Source organism: Quercus suber, unplaced genomic scaffold, assembly GCF_002906115.3.
Source record: "Quercus suber isolate HL8 unplaced genomic scaffold, Cork oak 2.0 scaffold_506, whole genome shotgun sequence".
NCBI lineage: Eukaryota > Viridiplantae > Streptophyta > Magnoliopsida > Fagales > Fagaceae > Quercus > Quercus suber.
Genome location: NW_027069955.1, coordinates 462,098 through 486,441, shown reverse-complemented (window position 1 = coordinate 486,441; position 24,344 = coordinate 462,098). Strand labels below are relative to the sequence as shown.

Genomic DNA, 24,344 nt, shown 5'->3' with positions numbered 1-24,344 from the left:
TGTCAAAAGGGACCATATTAACAAACAAAAAAGTCAATTTAGATCATAACAATCTAAGGAGTTGTGCCGAGAATAAGATTCACCTCGGCTGACCGAAGTCGAGGTCCATAGGGATGGTTTGCTATCCGAAGAAACGTCACAGAAATACTTACTTGATACGGATAAACACTATGGAAACTCAAGACATGGAAGGATCCTAAAATATCTAAGGAAAAAACTGCTACCTCTGCATTAAATGCACTGCAGCTAACTCCTTGGCCGCATTAATGTGGAGGTGATACCTGAACAGTGAATTTCAGCCTTACAGCTACTGCATAAAGACTTATGGGAGGTACTGATGGGATAAGTATCAAGACCGACCATTTGGCATGCACGTGGAAGATAGGGATGAAAATGAAAAGGAGTATAAAAGGAGAGAGAGGTAACGAGAAAGAGGGATCGAGAAAGGAAGGGTGAAACACTGTAGCTATCTAGAATCAAACTTGTAACCCCATCTAAGATTATTATATAAGAACCAGTCTCCTCGGATATTGCTAAGGACATTTATTACTCATTCTACAATTGTCCATCTTCATTCTTTCACCATCAACCTACTTAATTTGTTGTTTGATTAACTAAAACTCAGTTTTCTAACCCACTTCTCTACAAATTCATTGTTTTGGACTTTTTGGGCCTAAGTCCATTCATATCTTTGGGCTAGGAATTTAAATCTGGTCCTTACAAATATCAATAAATTATATATTACAAAACTAACTTCAATTTTAAATTGAGTTGAATGGATAAGTTTACAATAAGACAATGTTTGGTTACAATTTTTTTTAGAATACTAAATATTTTTAACACATACACGGGAAGAGGGTAGAAGGTCTTAAAAAAATTGTTATATATTTTGAAAATCTAACAATTGGATTACATGTTATGATGTTATTTACGCTTTTAATACTCATGTCAAATTTTGTGTTAATAGGATGTTATTTTCTATATGATCTATAAATTTATTTTTTATGCATAATTTTAGACTACAAAAACTTTCAATCTAAATAATTGGTTAATGACATTGTTATTAATTTTTGATTTTCTAAAATTTTTGCAAGCATAGATGATATAAGAATAAAATATATTACAATGGTTAGGCATGTCCAACAAAACCGCAAACCCAACCTATCCGGCCAAACCGATCGGACCCGAACTATCCACCGCTCGACTCAACCACCTGGAGGTTGACGGCGGGTCCCTACCATCCCAACCCGATTCTAGCGGGTTGAGTGGCGAGTCTTCCCTTCCAAAATCTTATCCACATAACCCAACCGTAATATTATAACCCAGCACTTAGTTTACAATCTCCATTTCGGACGAATTAGACCCTTACGGCATCACCCTCAGTTTCTCTTTGTTCCCTTGTCCTCTCTCAATCTCTAGATCTTTCTCACTTCCTCGATCTCTCTATAGCCAACACATCTAGTTCAGAATCTTCCGATCTGTGAACCTCCACCATCGCCGATCTACGAATCTCCTCCATCGCCAAACTGCAATTATCTCTCTCAGGTTTGATTTTCAGTCATTTTCTCTCTTTATTTGAATAAGTCAGACATAATGCTTCCTGACAAACTCAATGAAATATGCTTAAACGTGACATAAATTAATATATATATATATATAAATTGAATTCTTTTTTGAATTCAAATGTTCATGTGGGATACCCATACCCATCCCACCCCATTGTTGTGGTAAATTAATATAAGTTGATCTTTTATTTGCTAAGTCTTCTTTTATATGCTTATTTATAATTTTTTTTTTTTTAAATTTAGATACAATTGTAATTTTACTTAGTTTATTTTTTTAAGTTGAAACAAGCTATACCCAAACTTAAATATAAATAAGGAAAAAAATTTGCTGCAAACTAAGTTGCAGCAACTCCTATATAAATGCACACATGTCAAGTGGCCATTTGACATGTGTCTATTTTGTAGGAGTTGCAGCAATTTAGTTTACAACAAATTCTTGATCTATAAATAATCCAAACTTATTTTTTTTAACACTAATCCAACTTCTTTTTTGAGAAATTATATATATATATATATATTAAATAAAATTTTGAGAAAGAACACTAATCCAACTAGTAGTATAATTTACCATCACTTGTAATGCTACCTTATTTTATTATATTTTATTTTATTGAGAAAAGTAGCGCTACCTTAGTTAATACAAAATACAAATTGAACGAAATAATGTGAATCAATGATCTAACTATATAGCATACATTGTCCTCACCTGGGCAATAATTTAAGATATTTGATTAAAATTTTAGTGTTGATGGTACTGTAGGGACAAGGCCCAAAACGGTATATTGGGCCTTGGACCTTATTTGAGAACGTTGGAATGTCTGAGGAGAGACAAATAGTTGAGAGATTCCCGCTTAGTGCCTTATGAGTAAGAAAAGACTAGAAGGTGGTCCGAGGAGTAATATCTCCTCGGCCACGACAAATATTGCTCTGATATATATTCCAGCAACGAAAATGACCTTAATAAAGGCACCTGTGTTAGGGGCATGTTTCATAAACGCATGAGAAGGAAGGAAACCCAAAAATATCTAAAGAAAAGGTGTTACCTCCGCATTAAATGCACTGCAGCTACTTTTCTGACCGCATTTATGTGGAGAAAACCCCTAAACAGTATTTTCTTAGTCATCGTAACCCACAGGGAGCCAGAAGGGTTGTCTGATGGGACGGGTACTCGAGTAGTGGCTTGGATAGTTGACAAATGGAGGGCCAAGATCACCAAGAAGGAGATATATAATGTGAGAGAACACTGTAGCAACCAGAGTTGCACTTGTAATCAGTTCCATTGATCTATACAAATATTTTGCCTCCTCGGACAATACATTCATCCGACTTTACTGGCTTTGTTCCTACATGATTGTCTTTCAAATCCATCCTAGCAGTTGTTAGATTCACTAGGGCCCAGTCCCATACATATTGGGCTTGGGCTGTAAACCGTGCCCCTACAATTAACACCATATGTGGGAAGGACTTGTGTAATAGTGAGTACAGTGGACAGCTATGGTAGGATCAGGTCCATACGAAGTAGAATCTCTGGGATCCAAGCATAACAATCCTTTTGTCAATCTTAAACGGAGAGGCGATTGTGAAGGGAGCATGCACACCACACATATTGACATGAGTCAACCTTAAGGAGGAAGCCATATCTCCCATGCAAAGAGTAACAAGGGCATGCAACTGGAGATTGACCAGTTAAAAAGAGAGTTGCGCCATGCACGGCGAAAGCAAGACCCCCAACTCTAATGCTTCTTCTGACGACGAAAAGGATATCAGTTACAGGTGAAGGTCTCGAACCCCGCCTAGCGAATTTTTCTCCTATGAAAAGGAACGCCGTCGTGAACGAAGGACTAGAAGCCCACCTTGAAAAGGCATAGGAAACGACGCTATGAGTAGGGCTTTGGACCAAATCTCCAAGTCGCTCTTCACACGTAAAATCGAGGAAGCTAAACTTCCTTAACATTTCACTCAGCCGGCGTTCACCATGTACAACGGCAAAACAAACCCCGTGGAACATGTGAGCCACTTCAATCAAAGAATGACTGTCCATTCCAAAGACAAAGCCTTGATGTGCAAGGTTTTCCCATCTAGTTTGGGATCCGTCACAATGAGATGGTTTGACAGCCTGAAGGCGAATTTCATAAGTTCCTTCAAGGAGCTCACTTGGGCATTTTGCTATCGCTTCGTCACCTGCAGTAGGGTTCCTCGACCTGGCTTCCCTATTATCCTTAAGCATGTGAGAGGGAGAGACCTCGAAGACGTATTTAGATAGATATTAAGAGATGTTCAACGAAATAGATGGTGATTTGATGAGGCGGCCATTAGTACCTTTAAGCTCGGCCTTCCGACCGAGCATGGTTTGAGGAAATCTATGACTGGTAAACCTGTCACCAGCATACGCTAGCTCATGGATTGGATCGATAAGTACAAAAGAGTCGAGGAAAGGGAAAGGAGAAGGTTATCCCTCAAGAGAGGAGGGATTTCAGGTCAGACTGATACAATAACAACTAGCCACGTAGATATTTTGCTGGACAGACAGGATCTCCTAACCCTCAAGTAGTCAATGCCGTGTTCCGAGAATCGGTACATCAGGTTCTGAAGAAGATTAGGAATGAGTCCTTCTTTAAGTAGCCGAGTAAAATGGTGAGAAACCCCACAAGGCGCAACCATAACCTCTACTGCCAATACCACCAAGACCATGACCACACCACAAAAGACTGTAGAAGTCTATGGGACCACCTGGACTAGCTTGTCTGTGAAGAAAAGTTAAAGCAACTCTTGCATCACTCCATGGTTAAGGGGGCCAAGCAAACTCAAAATCCCAAAGAGATGATTCTTCGAGACCTCCCTTGGGAACGATAAGTGTCATCTTTGCTACTCCAGGGAGAACTGGCTCCTGCCCTTCATGAGTGATGTTTGTAGCTCGGCTATCTGCCGAGGACGCTAATCAAGAGCCAAAGAGGGCAAGACTAGAAATACCGTCAATCTTAGGCTTCTCAGATGAGGATAAAATCGGAACCATCCAACCTCATGATGATGCCTTGATGGTTACTCTCAGGATTGAGGGATATGACGTGAAGAGGGTGATGGTTGACCAAGGTAGCGATGTCGAGATAATGTACCCAGACCTGTATAAGGGGCTAAACTTGAGACTCAAGGACATAACACCCTACAGCTTGCCCTTGGTGAGTTTTGATAGGAAAATCGTCATCCCGAAAGGTTAAATTAGACTACCTGTATAGACCGGCTCAGAAATAGTGGAGGTAGACTTTATCGTGGTGGATGCTTATTCACCCTACACAGCCATCGTGGCCAGGCCTTGGCTTCATACCCTAAGAGCCGTCTCCTCTACTCCGCACCAGAAGGTGAAATACCCATCCGGGGGCCAGGTTAGGGAGATCCTGAAAATCAATTTGTGGCTAGGCAGTGCCTAGTGGTTGCCATCCGACATCAGCCCGAAGCCGAATCCTCGGCCCATGCCGAAGGGGGTTTATAGCAATTAAAAGCTTTGGCGTTGCCTATCAGTGGGTCGGCCGAGGAGGCTAAATGTGAGGTAGTGCCTAATGGCTAGGCAGTGCTAGGAAATCAATCTGTGGCTAGGCAGTGCCTAGTGACTGCCATCCGACATCAGTCCAAAGCTGAATCCTCAGCCTATACTGAAGGGGGTTTATAGCAATTAAAGGCTTCGGCGTTGCCTATTAGTGGGTCAGTTGAGGAGGCTAAATGTAAGGATTTGGTAAAAGTTGCTATCGGTGACGATTCAGAGAAATTCTTTCAGATTGGAGCTCAGCTACCCCCTTTAGAGAAAGAAGAGCTGGTAGAGTTTCTTAGAAAAACGTGGACGTCTTCGCATGGAGTGCTTACGAAGCCCCGGGGGTGGATCCGAACTTTATCTGCCATCATCTAAATGTTAGTCCATCTGTAATTCCTAAGAGGCAACCTCCTCGGCGCTCATCCAGGGACCACTCTAATGCTATCAGGGATGAGGTGGAGAAACTAAAGCAGGCGGGGGCTATCAAGGAGGTATTTTACCCTAAATGGATGGCCAATACCATGATGAAGAAGAAGAGTGGGAAATGACGAGTATGTGTGGACTTCACGGATCTGAATAGGGCTTGCCCAAAGGATCCATTCCCTATGCCCAAGATAGACCAGCTAGTGGATGCAACCGTAGGGCATCCTCAGGGCATCCTCAGATGAGCTTCCTAGACGCCTTTTAGGGATACCACCAAATATTGCTCACTCTGGAAGATCAAGAAAAGACTGCTTTTGTCACTCCCACTGGAAACTACCACTACAAAGTTACGCTATTCGGTTTGAAGAATACGGAGGCCACCTATCAAAGGATGATGACTAGGATGTTTGAGCCACAGGTAGGCAAGAGCATTGAGGTCTTTATAGACAACATGGTGGTAAAAAGTAAGGTAGAATCTGAGCACTTGAGAGACCTCGGGAGCATTTTCAAAGTTCTGAGGAAACACAAGTTGTGCCTCAACACTTCCAAGTGTTCCTTTGGTGTAGGATCAGACAAATTCCTGGGTTACATGGTAACCCATAGGGCATTGAAGTTGACCCCGACCAGATTAAAGCAATCAACAGTTTACAACCACCTCAAAATCCTAAGAAAGTCCAGAAACTAACCGGAACGACTGTTGCCCTAAATCGATTTATCTCTCGATTAGCGGGTAGGTGCCAACCCTTCTTCCTACTGATGAATAAGTGGAAGGGGTTTGAATGAATCGAGGAGTGTGCCATGGCTTTCCAGCAGCTTAAAGACTATCTCTCTCGGCCTCCTATCACGTCCAGCCCTGAGGTTGACGAAGTCCTATTCGCTTATATTGCTGTGGCTTCTCATGGTTTAATCTTGGTCCTGATACGACTTGATTGCGGCACACAAAGACCAGTCTATTATGTGAGCAAATCACTACACGAAGCTGAAATTCACTATTTGCCGCTGGAAAAAGCTATTCTGGTAGTGGTACATGCCACACGCAAACTCCCTCACTACTTTCAGGCACACGGTCATTGTTCTGACTCAGCTTTCACTTTGGGCTCTGTACCGGAGCGCTGATTACACGGAGAAGATTGCTGAATGGGCCATGATCCTAGGGGCTTTGGACATCAAATACATGTCTCACACCTCTATCAAAGGACAAGTCCTCGCGGATCTAGTAGCTGAATTTGCTGAATCCCCGCTAAAAGAAGAAACAAAAACGCAACCTATGGATGGAAAATCGGTTGGCATAGTCTCCTAACAAGGCCCCTTATCCTGGGAAGTGTACGTTGATGGTGCAGCAAATCAGAAAGGTTTCAGAGTGGGGTTAGTACTAGTATCTCCCGAAAGGATCACCATCAAGAAATTGTTAAGATTGAGATTCTCAGCCACCAATAATGAAGCTGAGTACAAGGCTCTGCTAATGGAATGGCCATGATTCAAACAATGGGCGGAAAAGCAATAAAGATATTCTCAGACTCCAAATTGGCTCGTTNCAACGTGAAGCTAAGGCCACTAGCACCCAATGATCTGGTGTTGAGGAAAGTTCTGGGCACTGCAAAGAACTCGGTGTGAGGAAAGTTAGGACCCAATTGAGAATGACCATATCGCATCACCTTGGTGGCTGGAATAGGAGCCTATTTTCTAGAAGATTTAGATGAACATGCAATACCATGCTCGTGGAATATAAACAACCTAAAAAGATATTACTATTAATAAACGTCTCTTCTGTCAATATGTTCATTTATTCAAGGCATTGTATCTCTCATTATTCAGTCTTTATAAGTGTTTAAATTGAAACTCAATCATGCCTGAAGTTCTCGGACCAGATGATGTGGGGAGGTTAACACAATAACAACTTTTATAAGTGTTTAAATTGAAATTCAATCATGCCTGAAGTTCTCAGATCAGATGATGTGGGGAGGTTAACACAATGATAACTTTTATAAGTGTTTAAACAGAACCATAGTCATGCCTGAAGTCCTTAGACTAGATGTTATAGGGTAATTGAAACACAATGACAACTTTTATAAATGTTTAAATTGAAACTCAGTCATGCCTAAAATCCTCGGACCAGATGATGTGGGGAGGTTAACACAATGACAACTTTTATAAGTGTTTAAACAGAACCATAGTCATGCCTAAAGTCCTCGGACTAGATGCTATGGGGTAATTGACACATAATGACAACTTTCCTAAGCGTTTAAACTGAACTCAATCATTCCAGAAGTCCTCAGACCGGATGATAAAGTTAACGTTGCGTTATCTGTTTAAATGTTAGCACAGGTCTAAAGGTTACAGCCAATTCCTCGAATTGGTGTTCCTGGGTAAGCTAAAATCCATAACTATTCATTCAAGTATAAGTTTATTACTTGTATTTATTTGCTTTGGCCCACACTATAGAAAAAGTGGCTCACAGTGCAAATGTAGAGTAAATGACTCATTGTTGGTGCTTAGTCAAACTACTTACACAAGTGGTAGGGTATTATTGTTGGTATTTGTTAAAACGAAAGTGGCCCTAAGTTAAGTTTAGTAGTAATAACAGTAAGCTCGGAAGTATGAAAAACAAAAGACACTAGAGATTGAGAGAAAAGCCCATTCATTAATCAAAAATAGTTACATTATATATGGTGGCAGAAGCCACAACAAAAAAAAAAAAAAATGAAGAAGAGAAAGATCCTATAGCTACTTCTATGTAGGCTGAGAGCCTTTCTTAGGATCAATGACCTTGAGCTTGGCATCCCCAGCTTCAAACTTTGACTCAGCTGCCTTGACTTGGGAGACTATATCCTTGATGGAAAGGTTATCCTCGGAGGGAGTATCTTTGGCCGAGGGGAGGACCTCCTTACCCTTCCCAACTGCTCCTGGGGAGATCTCAGCATCCAAAGCAAGGTCCTAAGTGTTTGAGACCAGCTCAAGAGGAGGGAGGGGTAAAGTAGTAGTCAGAGGAAGGTTAGCCAGAATTTCCCTAATGTGTTTAGGAAAAAATACACTCTTAGCCTTCCTCAACTCGAAGTTAGCAGGGACCCTTGCATTGTTGAGCACCTCCATCCAGGACACAGTGCAGTAGTCCCTACACACCTCGACTACCTCCTCGGGTAGCCTCTTTTCGGTCTCTTTCACCCTACGCTCATAGGATGCAATCACCGCATCATCAGCAGCTTCCTTGGCAACTTGAGCTACCTCTTTTGCTGCGTCCTTGACCTTCTGCAGCTCGGCCCTAAGGTCTAGAACCAACTGTTTCTGGGTGGCCAAGTTTATCTTAGTGGTGTATAGCTGCTTACGCTGATCCTTGGCTTGGGCTTCGGCAGTCTTCAAGCCGGCCAAGGCACTCTTGCGATCATTATCCACCTCTTTTAACTTGTTGCCCAACGCCGTATGCTCCTCCTTCAAGGCTCTAAGAGCCTTCTCCACCTCGCGCTGAGAATGGCTCTCGGCTTCAACTTTATTATGGGTGTTTCGGACCCACTCCTCGACCATATAAGCTTGTTGAATGACCTGCATAATAACAACAAAGGAAATTAAAAAAAAAAAAAAAAGAAAGAAAAAATGAAATGAAAATAAAGATGAAAATGGCAATGATGATGACGAAAGAAAGAGATTCTTAATGTATGAAGGGGGAAAGATAGTTGACCATGGCGAGATCTCTTTTCAACGACATAAACAGGTCAGGCTGCCTTGTGCGCTGAAGAGCCTCCATATCCTTGGGGAGGAGGAGGGGCTACTTTAAGACTTGAGCAAGGTGGTTGGCATGCCCTTGTTGGGATTCCTAGATGGAAGCATCCTAAGGGATGGAAGTCCCTTCCAGCTCGATCCGAGGGGCTTAGGTATGCTACTGCCTGTGTACCTCAGCCTCATCCCTACTATCCATTGAGGAAGCCCTCTTGTCCTTAGGGTCCTTGGCTGTCTTTTGTTGTTTGAAGCCCTTCCGAGGGGCCACCCTACCTTCCTCCAAGTCTTGACTTGGTCTCTTTTTCTTTAAATTGGGATTGGCTTGCAATTGGAGGTCAGTAGGAGGAGGAGGAGGAGGAGGAGGAGGAGGAAGATGAGGGGGAAGATCGGCAGGAGGCAGGGTCTGAGGGATATCTTTCGAAGTTCCCCCTTTATTCCTTTTGGCTATTAAACCTTTCAAGCTAGGTCTTTTCTTTGAGTCCATTCCTTCCTCTTCCTCTGAGCTTGAATCGATTTGGGTGACAATTAACCTTGGCTGGCGAGCAGAGGAAGCTTGTCAGACTCAGTCTCAAAATCCAAGAGCTCTACAAGCTTCTCTGGTTCTCCTTCCTCCCCTTCAAAGTGAAACTGGTCTATCTCTTCTTCCAAAGACAAGTGTGAGGAGGCAATTTCCTCCTTAGCCATAGATGTTGCTCTAAGAGGGACTTGTTGTAATGGTATTATGAGTGGAGGAAGGATTTGTTGAGTTGGCAGTATGACTGGGGGGAGGTCCTCTCGGGCTAGGAAATCCGGCCTTAACACGTCAATATAGTTTATTCGAGGATCACCAACATTGATAGCGTGCCCGACCTCTTGAAAAATCTTCAAAATTGGGTCAAAATCTAGGATCAAGTGGACAGCCTACAATTTTTGGTCCTTACTCACAAAAATTTATGACCGAAGCAGGTAGTTGAGAGCTGCAACGCTGTAAGGCTGAGCTAAGGATCAACTAGATTCTTATCTGCACACATAGCCGAGAAGCAAAACACTGTTAGAAGATCAAATTCTTTCATCAAAAGATACCAGAATGACAGAGAAATAATGACATGGTTAGGGCTACAGAATCTAAGTCTCATGCTAGGAAACCTAACTCTAAGGTATCCCATTTAGCACTCCCTTTCGAATTGGGCAATGGAGACCATCATGCCACGCCCCTGAAGCGATAAGGTAATCATCCTTCATCCCTTTGTTAGATTTGGGGAGGCACGATATAAGCTTGACGATGGCCGACCTAGACTTGAGGTAATACCCCCCGTTAGCTTGAGAGTGACATTCATATAGGTGGACCACATTGTGCCAGGTAAGTCCTAATCTGAGATGCTCATTAAGAGCATTGACACAGCCCAGAATCCTAAACATGTTAGGTGCACATTGATGAGGGCATAACCTATGGTTGAGAAGGTTGTCCCGTGTTATCCTACCCATAGGAAGGGTCATCCCTCCCTCTATGAAAGCTATGATGGGGATGATTACCTCCCCTTCCTTTTTGTTTAACACAATTTGTTCTATGGAACAATACCGTGGGCCAACTTCTTGGGGAATGTGGTACCTATTTTTAAAGGCTTCTATTTTGGCAAGAGAGTCTACTAGGCTTGCGGATCTACCCATTTGGACAACTCTAAAAAAAGCGAATGAAATTTGTGAGTGAAGAAATAACAACTAAAAGGGCCAAGGAGATTGGCTGAGAAGGGAAAGAGAGTTTAGAGAGACAAAAACTTACGAAAGTAAGTGTGCTAATACTAATCCTATAGAAATGATCCTTAAAATTTTTTTTAAGGAAAAAGCTATGGAGGCTTAGGAATTGAGAATATGTTGTGAAGTTGGAGCACTGGGGTTCTTTGGAGTATTTGAAAGTTTGTAAAGTAAAGAGGAAAACAAGTTCCTCAAGGCTTTATATAGAGGAAAAAAGGAGCGGGAGTAATCCCACTCAGAATTCTAGAAGAAATATCCATCGTAGGATGTGCACCTCACTGTTGGATGGGGGGAACAAGGCGCCGCTTAGAGCAATAAATGACGATTCGCGGACCTTGAAGCGTCAGAAGCAGTTATGAAGTGTAGAAAATGACACTCCTATACATGTTAGCTAGAGAAATAATTGATCTTATCTCTTGGAGATCAAAACCCCGCTTTTTCTTCTCAGATGAGAGGGAAAAATCGGAATTTTGAGGGGCTATTGTAGGGACAAGACCCAAAACGGTATATTGGGTCTTGGACCTTATTCGAGAACGTTGGAATGTCTAAGGAGAGACAAATAGTTGAGAGATTCCAGCTCAGTGCCTCATGAGTAAGAAAAGACTAGAAGGCGGTACGAGGAGTAATATCTCCTCGGCCACGACAAACATTACTTCGATACATATTCCAGCAATGAAAATGACCTTAATAGAGGCACCAGTGTTAGAGGCATATTTCATAAACGCATGAGAAAGAAGGAAACCCAAAAATATCTAAGAAAAACGTGCTACCTTTGCATTAAATGCACTGCAGCTACTTTTCTGGCCGTATATATGTGGAGAAGACCCTTGAACAGTGTTTCCTTGGTCACCGCAACTCACAGGGAGCCAGAAGGGGTGTCTGATGGGATGGGTACTCGAGTAGTGGCTTGGACAATTGACAAATGAAGGGTCAAGATCACTAGGAAGGAGATATATAATGTGAGAGACCCTTGAAGGAAAAGGGACCAGAAAAAAGAAAAAGAAAAAGAACACTGTAGCAACTAGAGTTGCACTTGTAATTAGTTCCATAGATCTATACAAATATTTTGCCTCCTCGAACAATACATTCATCCGACTTTACTGGCTTTGTTCTTGCATGATTGTCCTTCAAATCTATCATAGCCATTGTTAGATTCACTAGGGTCCAGTCCTTTGACCCACTCTCTACAAATTTATTGTATTGGGCTCATTAACCCACAGTCCAATACATATTGGGCTTGGATTGTAAACCGTGCCCTTATAGGTACAATGAGTTTAAACTCCTAAAAACACACACACACACAATGAATTTTATGAAGTAATATCCTGCTTTATTGGAGATGTACTATTCCATTAGAATGTCAATTTAGCAAATCCCTTTTTCATAGTTCACACTACCCTTATATTAGATGTGAAGATGTGAGTTTGGATGATCTTATTTTTATTTATTATGTTAAAATATAATTGTACCTTAAAAATTTATGATAAATTTTACAAAACTATAAGCTCTCTTTTATGATAAAAATAAGTTGAATCACATGACATGGTCATAATTATTCTAATCTACTCATGGAACATCCATAAGTGATGGACAAAAGTTATAGATACATGGACGAATGTAGCTAATTAAAAAAAATATTCACTCACAATAATAGGCTTTAATATTAGATCATTAGCTGCATGCTTTGGAAAGTTTTGCATAAAGGTAGTAAAACTTAATTATGTGTCTCAAACTCAAACTCGAGCCTATTGGCTAAAGCCAGAAAAAGAGGATGCCCAAGACAAAGCCAACTTAAAGAAAACTGGTGAAGGAATGGAAAGTCACCTCAAAGCAAATAAAAATTAACAAAACGCAATAAATTAAAAACAAAAAGGTATAAAATAGAGAAATATGAAGGTTATAAGGAAAATTCTTAGGTATTTTCGGAGTACGTAGAAATTATGCTCCGTTCTCTCACATTTATGGTGGTTTCTATCATGAATTTAATGAGTGAACCTCACCATAAATGTGAGAGGAGTGAGCACTATTTTTTATACTCCGAAAGCACCTAAGAATTACTCAAGTTATAAGCACATGAGTATGATGGTAGCATAGAATGATTGATTAAGTGCAACAAGACTGATGAAGGTTGCACTCGATCAATCAACAACAATAACATCAATATGTACAATTCCCTCCAAGTATGTGAAAAATTCTTGAATTGATCTGGGAAAGGAAGGGCAGCAACTTATTTCATATTTTTAAGGGTAACTTGTCATCAAATAATTTACAAGAGGATGTGTATGCAGAAAAACACTTGATAATATAGATGGGCTAATATTTAGATTTGTTATTGAGTGAAACCCTAAAATTATGATGATGAAATGCATTATGATGAATATGCATGCTAGGTTTGGATGATGAACATGTCATGACTCATGAGAATGTGTAAAAGAAATTATTTTGATCACATGATGTGCACGGATTTTCTTCAAATGATGAATGACATGTATGAATATTGTGCATAATGGAATATGACCATTAATTTCAATAAAACAAACATTCGAGTATGGCGGAATAGGTTCTTAACACCTTCTAATTTTGTATTCATGTAAGTTTCTGATTAAAAAAAAATTATCCCTGTAAGTTTGACTGTAATTTGGGAAATAAGCCATATAAGTTACGTTTCTAAAATTTAACTACGCAAATAAGCAATATAATTCTTGCTTTTTTAGATTGTAACTTAGGTCAAAAGTCATATATATATATATATATATATATTTCAGTTTATTTTTTTAACAGTGAAGTAAGTTTCATTTTTTATTCAATAATAGGTCTGTCACAAGGTTTTTCTTGCTTTTCCTTTTACAATTAAATTAAGTGGCGGTTTTATTTGTAAAACCCTCAATCTAGGTAGCTTTACATCGTTGGCAGAGTTTCTACCTTGAGGAGTCAATTATCCTATCATTTTTGGGATGTGGTACTCAAAATCACTTAATTCATATGTTAGAGAAATGGAGATACAAATAATACTTGAAATTTTACTATTGCTACTTGCAAATCAAACATTTATAAGATCCTGAAAATTTCAATACTTTTCCTCCCATTTTCCAAGCTAAAAGACAGTAATCACTTATATTACTATGGTTGTAGTATAAATTGAGATTTGAGACTTTGGTTTGATGGAGATGGCTAGACTTAGTTGCATAAATTGAATAATGGACCTAAATAATTAAACGAAACCCAAGTTTTATTGGGCTTAACAAAATTACCCCAAGTCAATGGCCTGACTTCTCAACCCAAGGATGGTAAAAATCCAACCCAATCCTATCATGCACATCGCCCTATATGTGGCTATTGCCCACAAATGAGCATTATGGATAAGCATCACATTTTCTTTTGCTTCTCTCTCTCTCTCTCTCTCTCTCTCTCTCTCGTGTGTGTATTTTAATTTAAAGAGCAATGTCATTTTATAAGGGTTCTTTTCAAGATTATGACTGAGCATAAGAAGGAATATACTCACATCATTGTCATAATGTAAATTATAAAATTTGATAGCTAGCGGTGCTCACAAATCAGATCAAGATGTGATTTAAGGTACACCTATCATTTGATTTGACCATACTAGATGTTGAAAAATAAGACTTGCTTTCGACTAGAAACTCATTGACATCCACTTTTTGGATTAGCGGGTAGACTTGGCTAATTTATCAACCATGCAACAAATCGCAGCCACACACCTTCAACAAAATCCACCTCCACCACATCCATTCCAAAAGCCCCAAGCCCCACCTCCACCATGGCCAAGTGAAGAATTTTTCCAATGTTGTCCATATATGGTCAAGAGGAGTGAGAAAGGGGGGAATTTGAGGTGAGTTGTGATTGCAAAGCTATTCGTTCATGGGATTCGTACAACGTTTACGTTTCCAACTATAAGATGGGAAGAAACAAGGGTAACTAATTATTTTTTTTTATAGGAAGATTATGAACTTTATTCAGTAATAGAAAAAGAGAATATATCATGAAGAAGAGTTTGTTTTATGAAACAAGTACTCTAATTAATCTCAGCAGAAAAATCATCAATGCCTAAAACATTTTTCGCCAATAAGTGGGTAGACCTATTGCCCTACCTACAAATATGGGAAAATTCTACTCAATGGAAGTCATGGATCGTAGATAGCATGCCGCATATCACCAGTGCCACCAACAAGGGGGTGGAGAGAGTTCGCAAGCATGGGAAATAATCAATTGAGTCCCCTAATTTCAAAGAAAACTCATGAATACCCACGTCTCGAGCAAACTGCAGCCTCGTTTCATATGCTTTAGCTTCAGCTCAAATGGCCCCCGAATGGGGCTTGAATCTTTTTACTTAACACAACAACCACCCTGCCTTTGTCATCCCTGATAGGTAACAAATTAGACTTAGACACATAAATAAGCATGGTTTGGTTTATAAAGAATTTTGTACATGATGCGTTTATCTAGTTTCCACCTAGGAAACTCAACTTTCGATCCGATATTATCAAGTTTTTTAGTGACTAATATTGGATTTTGTTTTGGAGTGGACCGATGTTGGTCAGGTTGGCCAAGTCGGAGGATTTGGTCTGTTCCGAGATTCGTTGAAGTATTGAACATTGATAATAGACAAAGTGAAATTGAAGATACTTCGTGCAATAAGCATATAAAAGGTTGCTTGCCTTTAAATTATTCACCTGATGAGTTCCATGTGACCTCACTAATAGATACGTGGTCGATTTTGAAGTGTTTGAATAGGATGAGGATCTTAACCTATATGAAGAGGCTGTCGAAATCTAAAACAGAGCAAGCTTATTTTTTTGGCAATCATTCTTGGCTTACAAAAAAATTATGTATTATCGGACCAAGATACTAATTACTTTTTGGTGTAAGCGGAAATTAAACCTTTAAAATTTTTATTCAAAAGATAAAAAACTTTACTAGTTGAACTAACTGAAACATTTTTTTTTTCTAATTTCATAATTATTGATATGATTTATTGTGATTAGCACATATAAAAAAAGAGGTAATTACAACTTTGAACTTACCCATATATAGTTTGCTTTAAATTTAACTTATTCACCTATGATTTCATTTTTTACTTTTTACCCACTTGTAGTTCATTCCGTTACTATTATATAACCCATCTCCCTTTCGACTGTTACTCTAACATGTTTTATTTCAAAATCAAAATACAAAACAGATCAAACACTCATCTCTCCCAAAACACATTCTCTCTCACACTTGCTCACTCACTCAAAACCCTTCATGCTACATTGCTAACCACTTGATTTATTAGATTGAGAATCATCTGGGTTTTGATCGTGCAACAAAACCAAGGAAGAAGGAGACCCATGAATTCTAGGTTTTGAGCGTTACCAACTTGTGATTTTTTGTTAACATTTTGGATCTTGATCTGTTCGTGTTTCTCTTTATTGAGTGAGTTCCTGACTTTCTGAGCTTGAAGTTTTGTTTGTTCTTTTACTTTCATCTACTCTTTTCCTCTTATTCTAGGTAGATTTAATTTTTGAAACCTAGGATTTATTTATTTTTTTTTAAAAAAATTGGGTTTCTGCAAAGTGGTGTTTCGTTTGAAGTATTATGGATTTGATAGATCTATATGCAAACTTGTGCCATAATACTGATAGTTAATTTTGGGAAGTGTCAAAAATGATTTCTGCATAATCCCTATGCAAACTGAATTTGTGTCAAAAAATGGATTTGTTATTTTTGTCAAAAATGATTTTTGCAAAGCTGTTCAAATCTATAATACTGATAGTTTCTGCATAATCCCTATGCATAATTGTCCATGCCACAATACTGATAGTAATCCCAACATTGGGAGAGATTTTTATAAAAACTTGAATAATATGTGACAATTCTTTTGATATTTTTATTCATATATTAAAGAAAATAAAATATAAAATCCGAAAAACAAATAAATACCATCTTGTTAAACTTCATCTCACAAAAATTTTCTTAGTTAATCAATTTACTTTTGTTAGCAAATAAAAAGTGCAAGATGAAATTTAGGTATTCTTCCTTGAGAACTTTGCCTTAGAGCATTCGCATTAGTTCGGCTAAAATTTCCTGTCTATTTTACACTAAAAACCTACTTTTTCTATTTTACATACCCACTTCTCAAAATCCTCCACATCAATCAATCTATTCTACAATCTATATTATTTAAATAATCAATTTTCTCATTTTTTATTTATTTCTCTCAACTACCCTTTACATATGCTCTCTCTCTCTACCCATCTCTATACCCATTTCTGAACATAGATCACCTTTCCCTCTCAGTCTAATCCACACCCTCGGTCAGATCTCCATAAACACCTATCACCACCATCTCAAACCCCTCACTTTCTCTCGCTCCTTCTCTTCCATGCTTATTGAGAATAAACATCAAATACCTTCACTGCAAAACCAGCAAGACCCATACTCACTCCTTAAACAAGACCCAATCTCCATTCCGCCACCAGCACCTATCTCCACTGCCAGCATCAAAACCCGTTCTTGTTGACCCACAAGTATCGATTGTTCTAGTCAAGCACTGATCTGTCTCCCTGTTCGTTTGTTCATGTGGGTTTGTTTGTGTGTAGGTGTGTTTGTGTGTATCTGAGGAAAAAGAAGATGAGGAAAGGAGAAGTCATTGAGTTTGTTGTGCATGGAGAAGAGAAAGAAAAAAAGGTGCGAACATGAAATTAATAAAATAATAAGATACACATCTACAGTAACTGTGCATATATGCATGGTTACTGTAGCAATTGTGTAAATATACACTGTAGGGACAATGGGCCCAAAAATATATATGTTGGGCCTTGGCCTTGTCCGAGGAGGCTCAGTGGTCCAAGGATAGATTAATAGTAAGGAAGACGTAAGACTTTGAACTTCTCGTGCCAGCTATGACTGTAGAGGCAGACCGGGGAGGAGCATCTCTTCAGCTGAATGAAGAAGGGGTCAGAAGATGAGTTTTATTATCCAGAGTGACGTTCTAGGAAATTTTGTTAATAAGGATATGCACTGCGAACGTATAGGACAAAGGGAAATCAAGAAATATCTAAGAAAAGCTACTATCACCGCATTGAATGCTTTGCAGCTAACTTTCTAGCCGCATTTATGTGGAGAAGACCCCTGAACAGTGCTGCCTTAGTCGCCCCAACTCACAGAGGGCCTATGAGGGTTTCTGATAGGACAAGCACTCAAGTAGTGGCTTGGACAATCGATAAGTGGATGGGCAAGATCATTCAAAGGGAGATATATAATGTGAGAGACCCCTGAGGAAAGGGAGAACGAGAAATCAAGAGAGAAACACTGTAACAATCAAGAATTGAACTTGTAATCTAACTTGAGAGAAATATACAAGAACTGATCTTCTCGGACTATGCCGATGATGATTTTATTTAGTTTAAATCAATTTATCTTCATTTTCTTGTCATCTGAGCCCACTTAACTTATTGTCCAACTCATTTAAACCTAGTTTTCCAACTCACTCTTTACAAATTCATTGTATTGGGTTTTTTGGGCCTACGTTTAATTATCCTTTGGGCTAGGGATCCAAACTGCGTCTTTACATTCACAATTTTAGAAAGATTGAGGTGGAAGATTTTTGGGGCAAAATGTGTAAAATTGGTTGCTTTTTGTATTTTGCAAAGTTTTACATCCACTGATGTGGATGCTCTTAAGTTGCCTAACTAAATTCATTTATGTGATTGCATTAATCAATACCACACAAATTTTATTGTCCTTCTACCACTTTTAAGGAATTAAAANAAAAAGCCAAAAAAAAAATGGTTAAAAATCTAGAAAAAAAAAAAATAAATTTTAACAAACCAGAGCCAAGTCCACGGCGAGCCCAATAGTTTACAGCACCACCCACCAATTCTCCAAAAAAAAAAAAAAAAAAAAAAAAAAACCATAACAAAGAATCAAAAATCAAACCCTTACCCACGATCACGTCGCTGGCAGAGAAAACCAAACCCTAACACAGTCAGTCTATACCGAGCAAAAGCAAAACAAACTCCAATACATACACACACATTAGAACTCATTTCATTTTCCATGTGTGTGTTTCTTAAAAATATATATATATTCCGACCTTTCACTAGACAAGTGACAATTTTTTTTTTCTTCTTCTTTTGAATTGGCTTTTCATAACTTTTTCTCTAATAGTTCTCATTACTTTTACGTAAGGTGCTCTTTCAAGTCACCACTACCGGCCCCACATATCAAAACTCAAAGGGTAAAACGCATATGGGATAGAAAATGGGTGAACAATATTATTTGAAAAAGTCATTTAACGGTTAATGTTGTGCAACAGCAGAAGCTCTAACATCATTATCAACCATATTTAATGTGTTTGGCCAACTCATCAACACTCACAACTCTCACAAGCCTCACCAACATAAGCTCACAAACTTAAAGCCTCAATACACTCAATAACTCTCTCATACTCACAAACAAACAAACTCTCAACACAAAACTATAGGTAATCTTTCAACTCAAATAATCTATCAACTACTCTTTGAAGAAACTTATCATGTTCTTTTTGGAGTTTTCACCTCTCCCCACTTGGGACCAAAACTAATTAGGAAAATTTCTTGAGAGTATCAAGTATTAGGATATTAGCCTAGAGTTCAAGGGTGGTTTTTGTTTTTTACCCCAAACTCTTTTTTGCTTGAAAGTAGAACAGATAATTTTTTTTTTTTTTAAATTTGAGGGTGTTCCTAATTTTGTGACTAGGAGTGTTCCTAATTTTGTGATTAAGGCGTTCCTAATACAGATTAAATATAAATTTTTTTTTTTAATTTTTTTCAGGTTAGGGTGTTCCAGAGAATAAATCTTTATTAATGGAGTCCAAGTCAAATTCTAAATGGGAAGGCAAGGCTTGTACAAAACTAACAAATGCCACCGCCGACCAAGTATGGCTTCTATACAAGGACTTCTTCAACTTTCACAAATGGTTTCCTAGCCTAGCCACTTGCTATGGTATTCATGGCACCAACGGTGAGCCCGGTTGCATCAGATACTGCGCTGGATTCTCAATCCCATCCAACGATGGTGACAATAAGCCCGTTAGCTGGTCCAAGGAAAGATTAATAGCCGTCGATGATGATGAACGCAGACTAAGCTACGAGATTGTAGACAGCAATATTGGGTTCAAGTCATACGTTTCTACGGTCAAGATTGTTCCCCAAGGTGATGAAGGTTGTATGATTGAGTGGTCTTTCACCGTTGATAAGGTGGAAGGGTGGGTACTAGATGATTTGGTGAAGAAGTATGAGGTGGGATTACAGCGCATGGTTAAGAGAATGGAAGATGAACTAGCAAGTTTTGAGCCAGAAGGGTAGTTGTTTGTAATCTTCTTCATCATATTATTCTCATTTATCTTATTATTAATCTCTAGTTACTTTTGTATTTCCTATTTTATCTATGTAAGTTAGGTTAGGGGTGTGCAAATTGAGTGGTTTGATTATTTATGCTCTAAGATAGTTACAAATAAATTTAACCATTGCGGTGTTGTTCTTTTAGGGCAACTCTAAGCCAGTATTCCATTAAAGAATTCCTCTTCAAGTTGAATTCAAAATAAAGATGAATTTGTAAATTTCAGTTACTTTAACTGGTAAAGTTTTTTGTCGTCGAATAAGAGATCTGAGTAGGATGCGTCACTTACCCTCTTCTCTTCTCCTTCTTGGGTATTTGATTTATGGACATTTTACCATACTGAAAGGAACTCAATTAATTTCTTGGGCCATTCTGCAGCAACATGGGCTGCTACCTATGTTTCTGCACAATGGCAAGGGCCCTTTTCTTCTATATTTAATTTCTTACTATTTATTCAGGGAAAAAAGAAAAAAGAAAAACATGTATCATATATGTAGTCATGGATGCAGTCATGCAGCACGCATGTGCATGTAAGATTCCTGGTCCTTTCCTTCTGTAATTAATTTCCTACTATTTATTCAGGAAAAACGAAAAAAGGAAAAACATATATGCATTATGCAGTCATGCACACAGCAAGCATGTGCATACAAGATTCCAGGATGCACATGCATTCTAAGCAAAAGTTGCGTTATTCTCTCTGCAACCACGAAACCCTGTCCAGCAGCTTGTGTTGTTGTGTCGGCCCATTTACTTTCTTTTTACTAAGAAAATTTTTAGGACAGTGACAAATTTCACACTCATTTTCTCTACTATTTGATATAGTTAACTGTAAATGTTTAGTTTATTTATCATAGCCTGACACAGAATAATTATAAAAATTGGTGTAAAATTGGTTGTTATGTTAGAATAATTCTTTTACTATAATATAATTAGTATACATTATTGGTACTTTTTTTCCCTGAATAAGAAAAGGATAGGAGAAAGTGAGTCAGTGACCAGTTGTAGTGATATTACCTAAACTTGATCATAGTAATTCTTCCAACGGTTAAGAAACTAATAGGCTAATAGCTGAAGAGTCTAGACAGTAAGAAAATTACATACGTTTTCTTGAGTGGATTGAACCATAATCTAATCTCAATAATCTTACCCAAATCTCACAAATTTTGAGCAAAAAGACTATAGTTAATATAATAAACCAAAATTTTAACAACAATTTTGGGTGGTATATATGATTTTTGATTCCATCATTAACAAAAACCGAGCACAGTGCAACAGGATTAAGCATTAAAAGTTATAGTGAATAGGCTTTTTGTGGCTAAAAGGAAGCTAAAGCTATAACAATGACATCAGACAAAATTATTCTAGGAAAAATCATCATGCTGAATTTTATCCCTTAATTGGTGGTATAAATGATTAATTAGTAGAATGCTAACATGATAAAATTTAGACCATTAAATCATTAAAAATTTGTTAAGATTTAATGAAATTTATTTAATAGAGTATCCTAGAAAATCTAGAGGATTTGAATCTATTTCCCATTATGTTATTACATTTTTTTTTTTGAAAGTCCATTATGTTATTACATAATTGTTTCTTTTGAGGTACTAATTAATCATGTATACCACCAATTAAGGGGTAAAATTCAGCATGATGATTGTTCCTAGACTAATTTTGTTTGATGTCATTGTTATAGCTTTAGATTCATTTTAGCCACAAAAACCCTATTCATCGTAACTTTTAATTAAAAAAATCTATTGGTAGAGTATTCTAAGAAATCTAGAGGATCTGAATCCATGGAAAATATACATAAATGTACTAATTTAGAAAAAAAAAAGAAGTTTTTTTGACAATTTTTTTATATTTTTCATAAAAATTGTATTAAATTTTATCTAAATTGGTAGCAAATATCCTAAGAATTCACGTTAAGAAGAACCTAATATAGACAATCAAAAAAAGAAAGTTGTAGAAGAATTAATATTTATTTGAGGCTATGATGTTGTAGATGAATATTGCAGAATGCAGAGTCAAAAGCATTACTAGGATGGAGTCCACGGCCTCCAAGCACCACCAATAGCGGTCATAATGAAATGGTATCGAAAAAGTATGCCACCTCGATGGTATCGCAACAGATGTGTGAGAACTCAGAAGTCTTATAATTATTATTACAGTGGAACCCGCAGCTCAATAACATAATTACTAGCTGAAGTCGATGCCTTTGGGAGTCGTTTACTTAACTGCCCTTTAATGTATGATTTAAACATATACCTAATTGCCTATAAGGCATTGATTTAGGCCAGTTTGGATGAGAGCGAAAACTGGGAGCATAGTAGAGAACTCACGTGTGTTGATAATCTAGTCTTCTCTATATATAATCCACTATTCTTGTCTCTCTTTTGCATCAGATACTGCGCTGGATTCTCAATCCCATCCAACGATGGTGACAATAAGCCCGTTAGCTGGTCCAAGGAAAGATTAATAGCCGTCGATGATGATGAACGCAGACTAAGCTACGAGATTGTAGACAGCAATATTGGGTTCAAGTCATACGTTTCTACGGTCAAGATTGTTCCCCAAGGTGATGAAGGTTGTATGATTGAGTGGTCTTTCACCGTTGATAAGGTGGAAGGGTGGGTACTAGATGATTTGGTGAAGAAGTATGAGGTGGGATTACAGCGCATGCTTAAGAGAATGGAAGATGAACTAGCAAGTTTTGAGCCAGAAGGGTAGTTGTTTGTAATCTTCTTCATCATATTATTCTCATTTATCTTATTATTAATCTCTAGTTACTTTTGTATTTCCTATTTTATCCATGTAAGTTAGGTTAGGGGTGTGCAAATTGAGTGGTTTGATTATTTATGCTCTAAGATAGTTACAAATAAATTTAACCATTGCGGTGTTGTTCTTTTAGGGCAACTCTAAGCCAGTATTCCATTAAAGAATTCCTCTTCAAGTTGAATTCAAAATAGAGATGAATTTGTAGATTTCAGTTACTTTAACTGGTAAAGTTTTTTGTTGTTGAATAAGAGATCTGAGTAGTACGCGTCGCTTACCCTCTTCTCTTCTCCTTCTTGGGTATTTGATTTATGGACATTTTACCATACTGAAAGGAACTCAATTAATTTCTTGGGCCATTCTGCAGCGACATGGGCTGCTACCTATGTTTCTGCACAATGGCAAGGGCCCTTTTCTTCTATTTTTAATTTCTTATTATTTATTCAGGAAAAAAAGAAAAAAATAAAAACATGTATCATATATATAGTCATGGATGCAGTCATGCAGCACGCATGTGGGGGGAATTTGCAAACCAACTGTGTAAAGCTTAACAATATAGTAAGTTAAGCAATGCTTGGAAAGATTATGAAAAATAGCATCTCGAGTTTTAGAAACTCAAGGTCCATATTAAAACTTGAGTTTCAAAGACTTGCTTTGCGAGTGTTTTGCTGGTGACTTGGACTGAAAATGCCACATAGATCTCAAGTTTTAGAAACTCGAGTTCTATGCCAAAAAAAAAAAAAAAAAAATTAGTTTGATCGCTCCTATAGTGGCGTTTTTAAGCCCTATAGTGACGTTTTAAAGCCCTATAGCCGCATTTTTATGTAAAATTTTTTTATAACTCGATTTTAAGTCTTATAGTGACGTTTTTAAGCCCTATAGCGGCTTTTTCCAGCAATTTATGGAACTCAAGACTTTAAAACTTGAGTTCCACGTGGATTTTTTTTCACATCAGACCCATCTTTTTTTTTCACATCAGACCCATCCACTTACAAATCAAGACTTAAAAACTCGATTTTTATCATAGAACTCGAGTTTTAGACACTCGAGATGCGAGTTTCACACATTCTTTCAAAACCGGGCAACTAACGATATTGTTAGATATCCTTTGTTATTTGGCAAAGGTGTTCCACGCATGTGCATGTAAGATTCCTGGTCCTTTCCTTCTGTAATTAATTTCCTACTATTTATTCAGGAAAAAAGAAAAAAGGAAAAACATATAGGCATTATGCAGTCAT

General features: G+C 38.1%; 3 protein-coding genes across 3 annotated transcripts; 2 read left to right on the top strand and 1 right to left on the bottom strand.

The window, feature by feature from the left end:
* Positions 1-8,241: 8,241 nt before the first annotated feature.
* LOC136063278 (uncharacterized) lies at positions 8,242-9,706 on the bottom strand. The gene is made up of 3 exons (XM_065763430.1): positions 9,398-9,706; positions 8,542-9,048; positions 8,242-8,445 (listed from the first exon to the last, which is right to left on the bottom strand). Exons 1-3 carry the CDS (start codon positions 9,704-9,706, stop codon positions 8,242-8,244), a joined length of 1,020 nt encoding a protein of 339 aa, XP_065619502.1.
* Positions 9,707-19,681: 9,975 nt separating this feature from the next.
* Positions 19,682-20,636, top strand: LOC112012072 (lachrymatory-factor synthase). The gene has a single exon (XM_024044433.2). It carries the CDS (start codon positions 19,800-19,802, stop codon positions 20,298-20,300), a length of 501 nt encoding a protein of 166 aa, XP_023900201.1. The 5' UTR covers positions 19,682-19,799; the 3' UTR covers positions 20,301-20,636.
* A 1,785-nt stretch (positions 20,637-22,421) lies between these two features.
* LOC136063277 (uncharacterized) lies at positions 22,422-23,061 on the top strand. Its single transcript, XM_065763429.1, has 2 exons — positions 22,422-22,435; positions 22,737-23,061. The coding sequence occupies exons 1-2, from the start codon at positions 22,422-22,424 to the stop codon at positions 23,059-23,061; spliced, it is 339 nt and encodes a 112-aa protein (XP_065619501.1).
* Positions 23,062-24,344: the final 1,283 nt, after the last annotated feature.

Excerpts from the sequence above, each read along its gene's own strand:
- LOC136063278 (XM_065763430.1), bottom strand. The coding sequence starts at position 9,706 with ATGGACTCAAAGAAAAGACCTAGCTTGAAAGGTTTAATAGCCAAAAGG. Across the intron at positions 9,049-9,397 it reads ATAGTAGGGATGAGGCTGAG|GTCATTCAACAAGCTTATAT; the intron begins GTACACAGGCAG and ends GTTATTATGCAG. Across the intron at positions 8,446-8,541 it reads AGTTGAGGAAGGCTAAGAGT|GACCTTGCTTTGGATGCTGA; the intron begins GTATTTTTTCCT and ends TCAAACACTTAG.
- LOC112012072 (XM_024044433.2), top strand. The coding sequence starts at position 19,800 with ATGGAGTCCAAGTCAAATTCTAAATGGGAAGGCAAGGCTTGTACAAAA.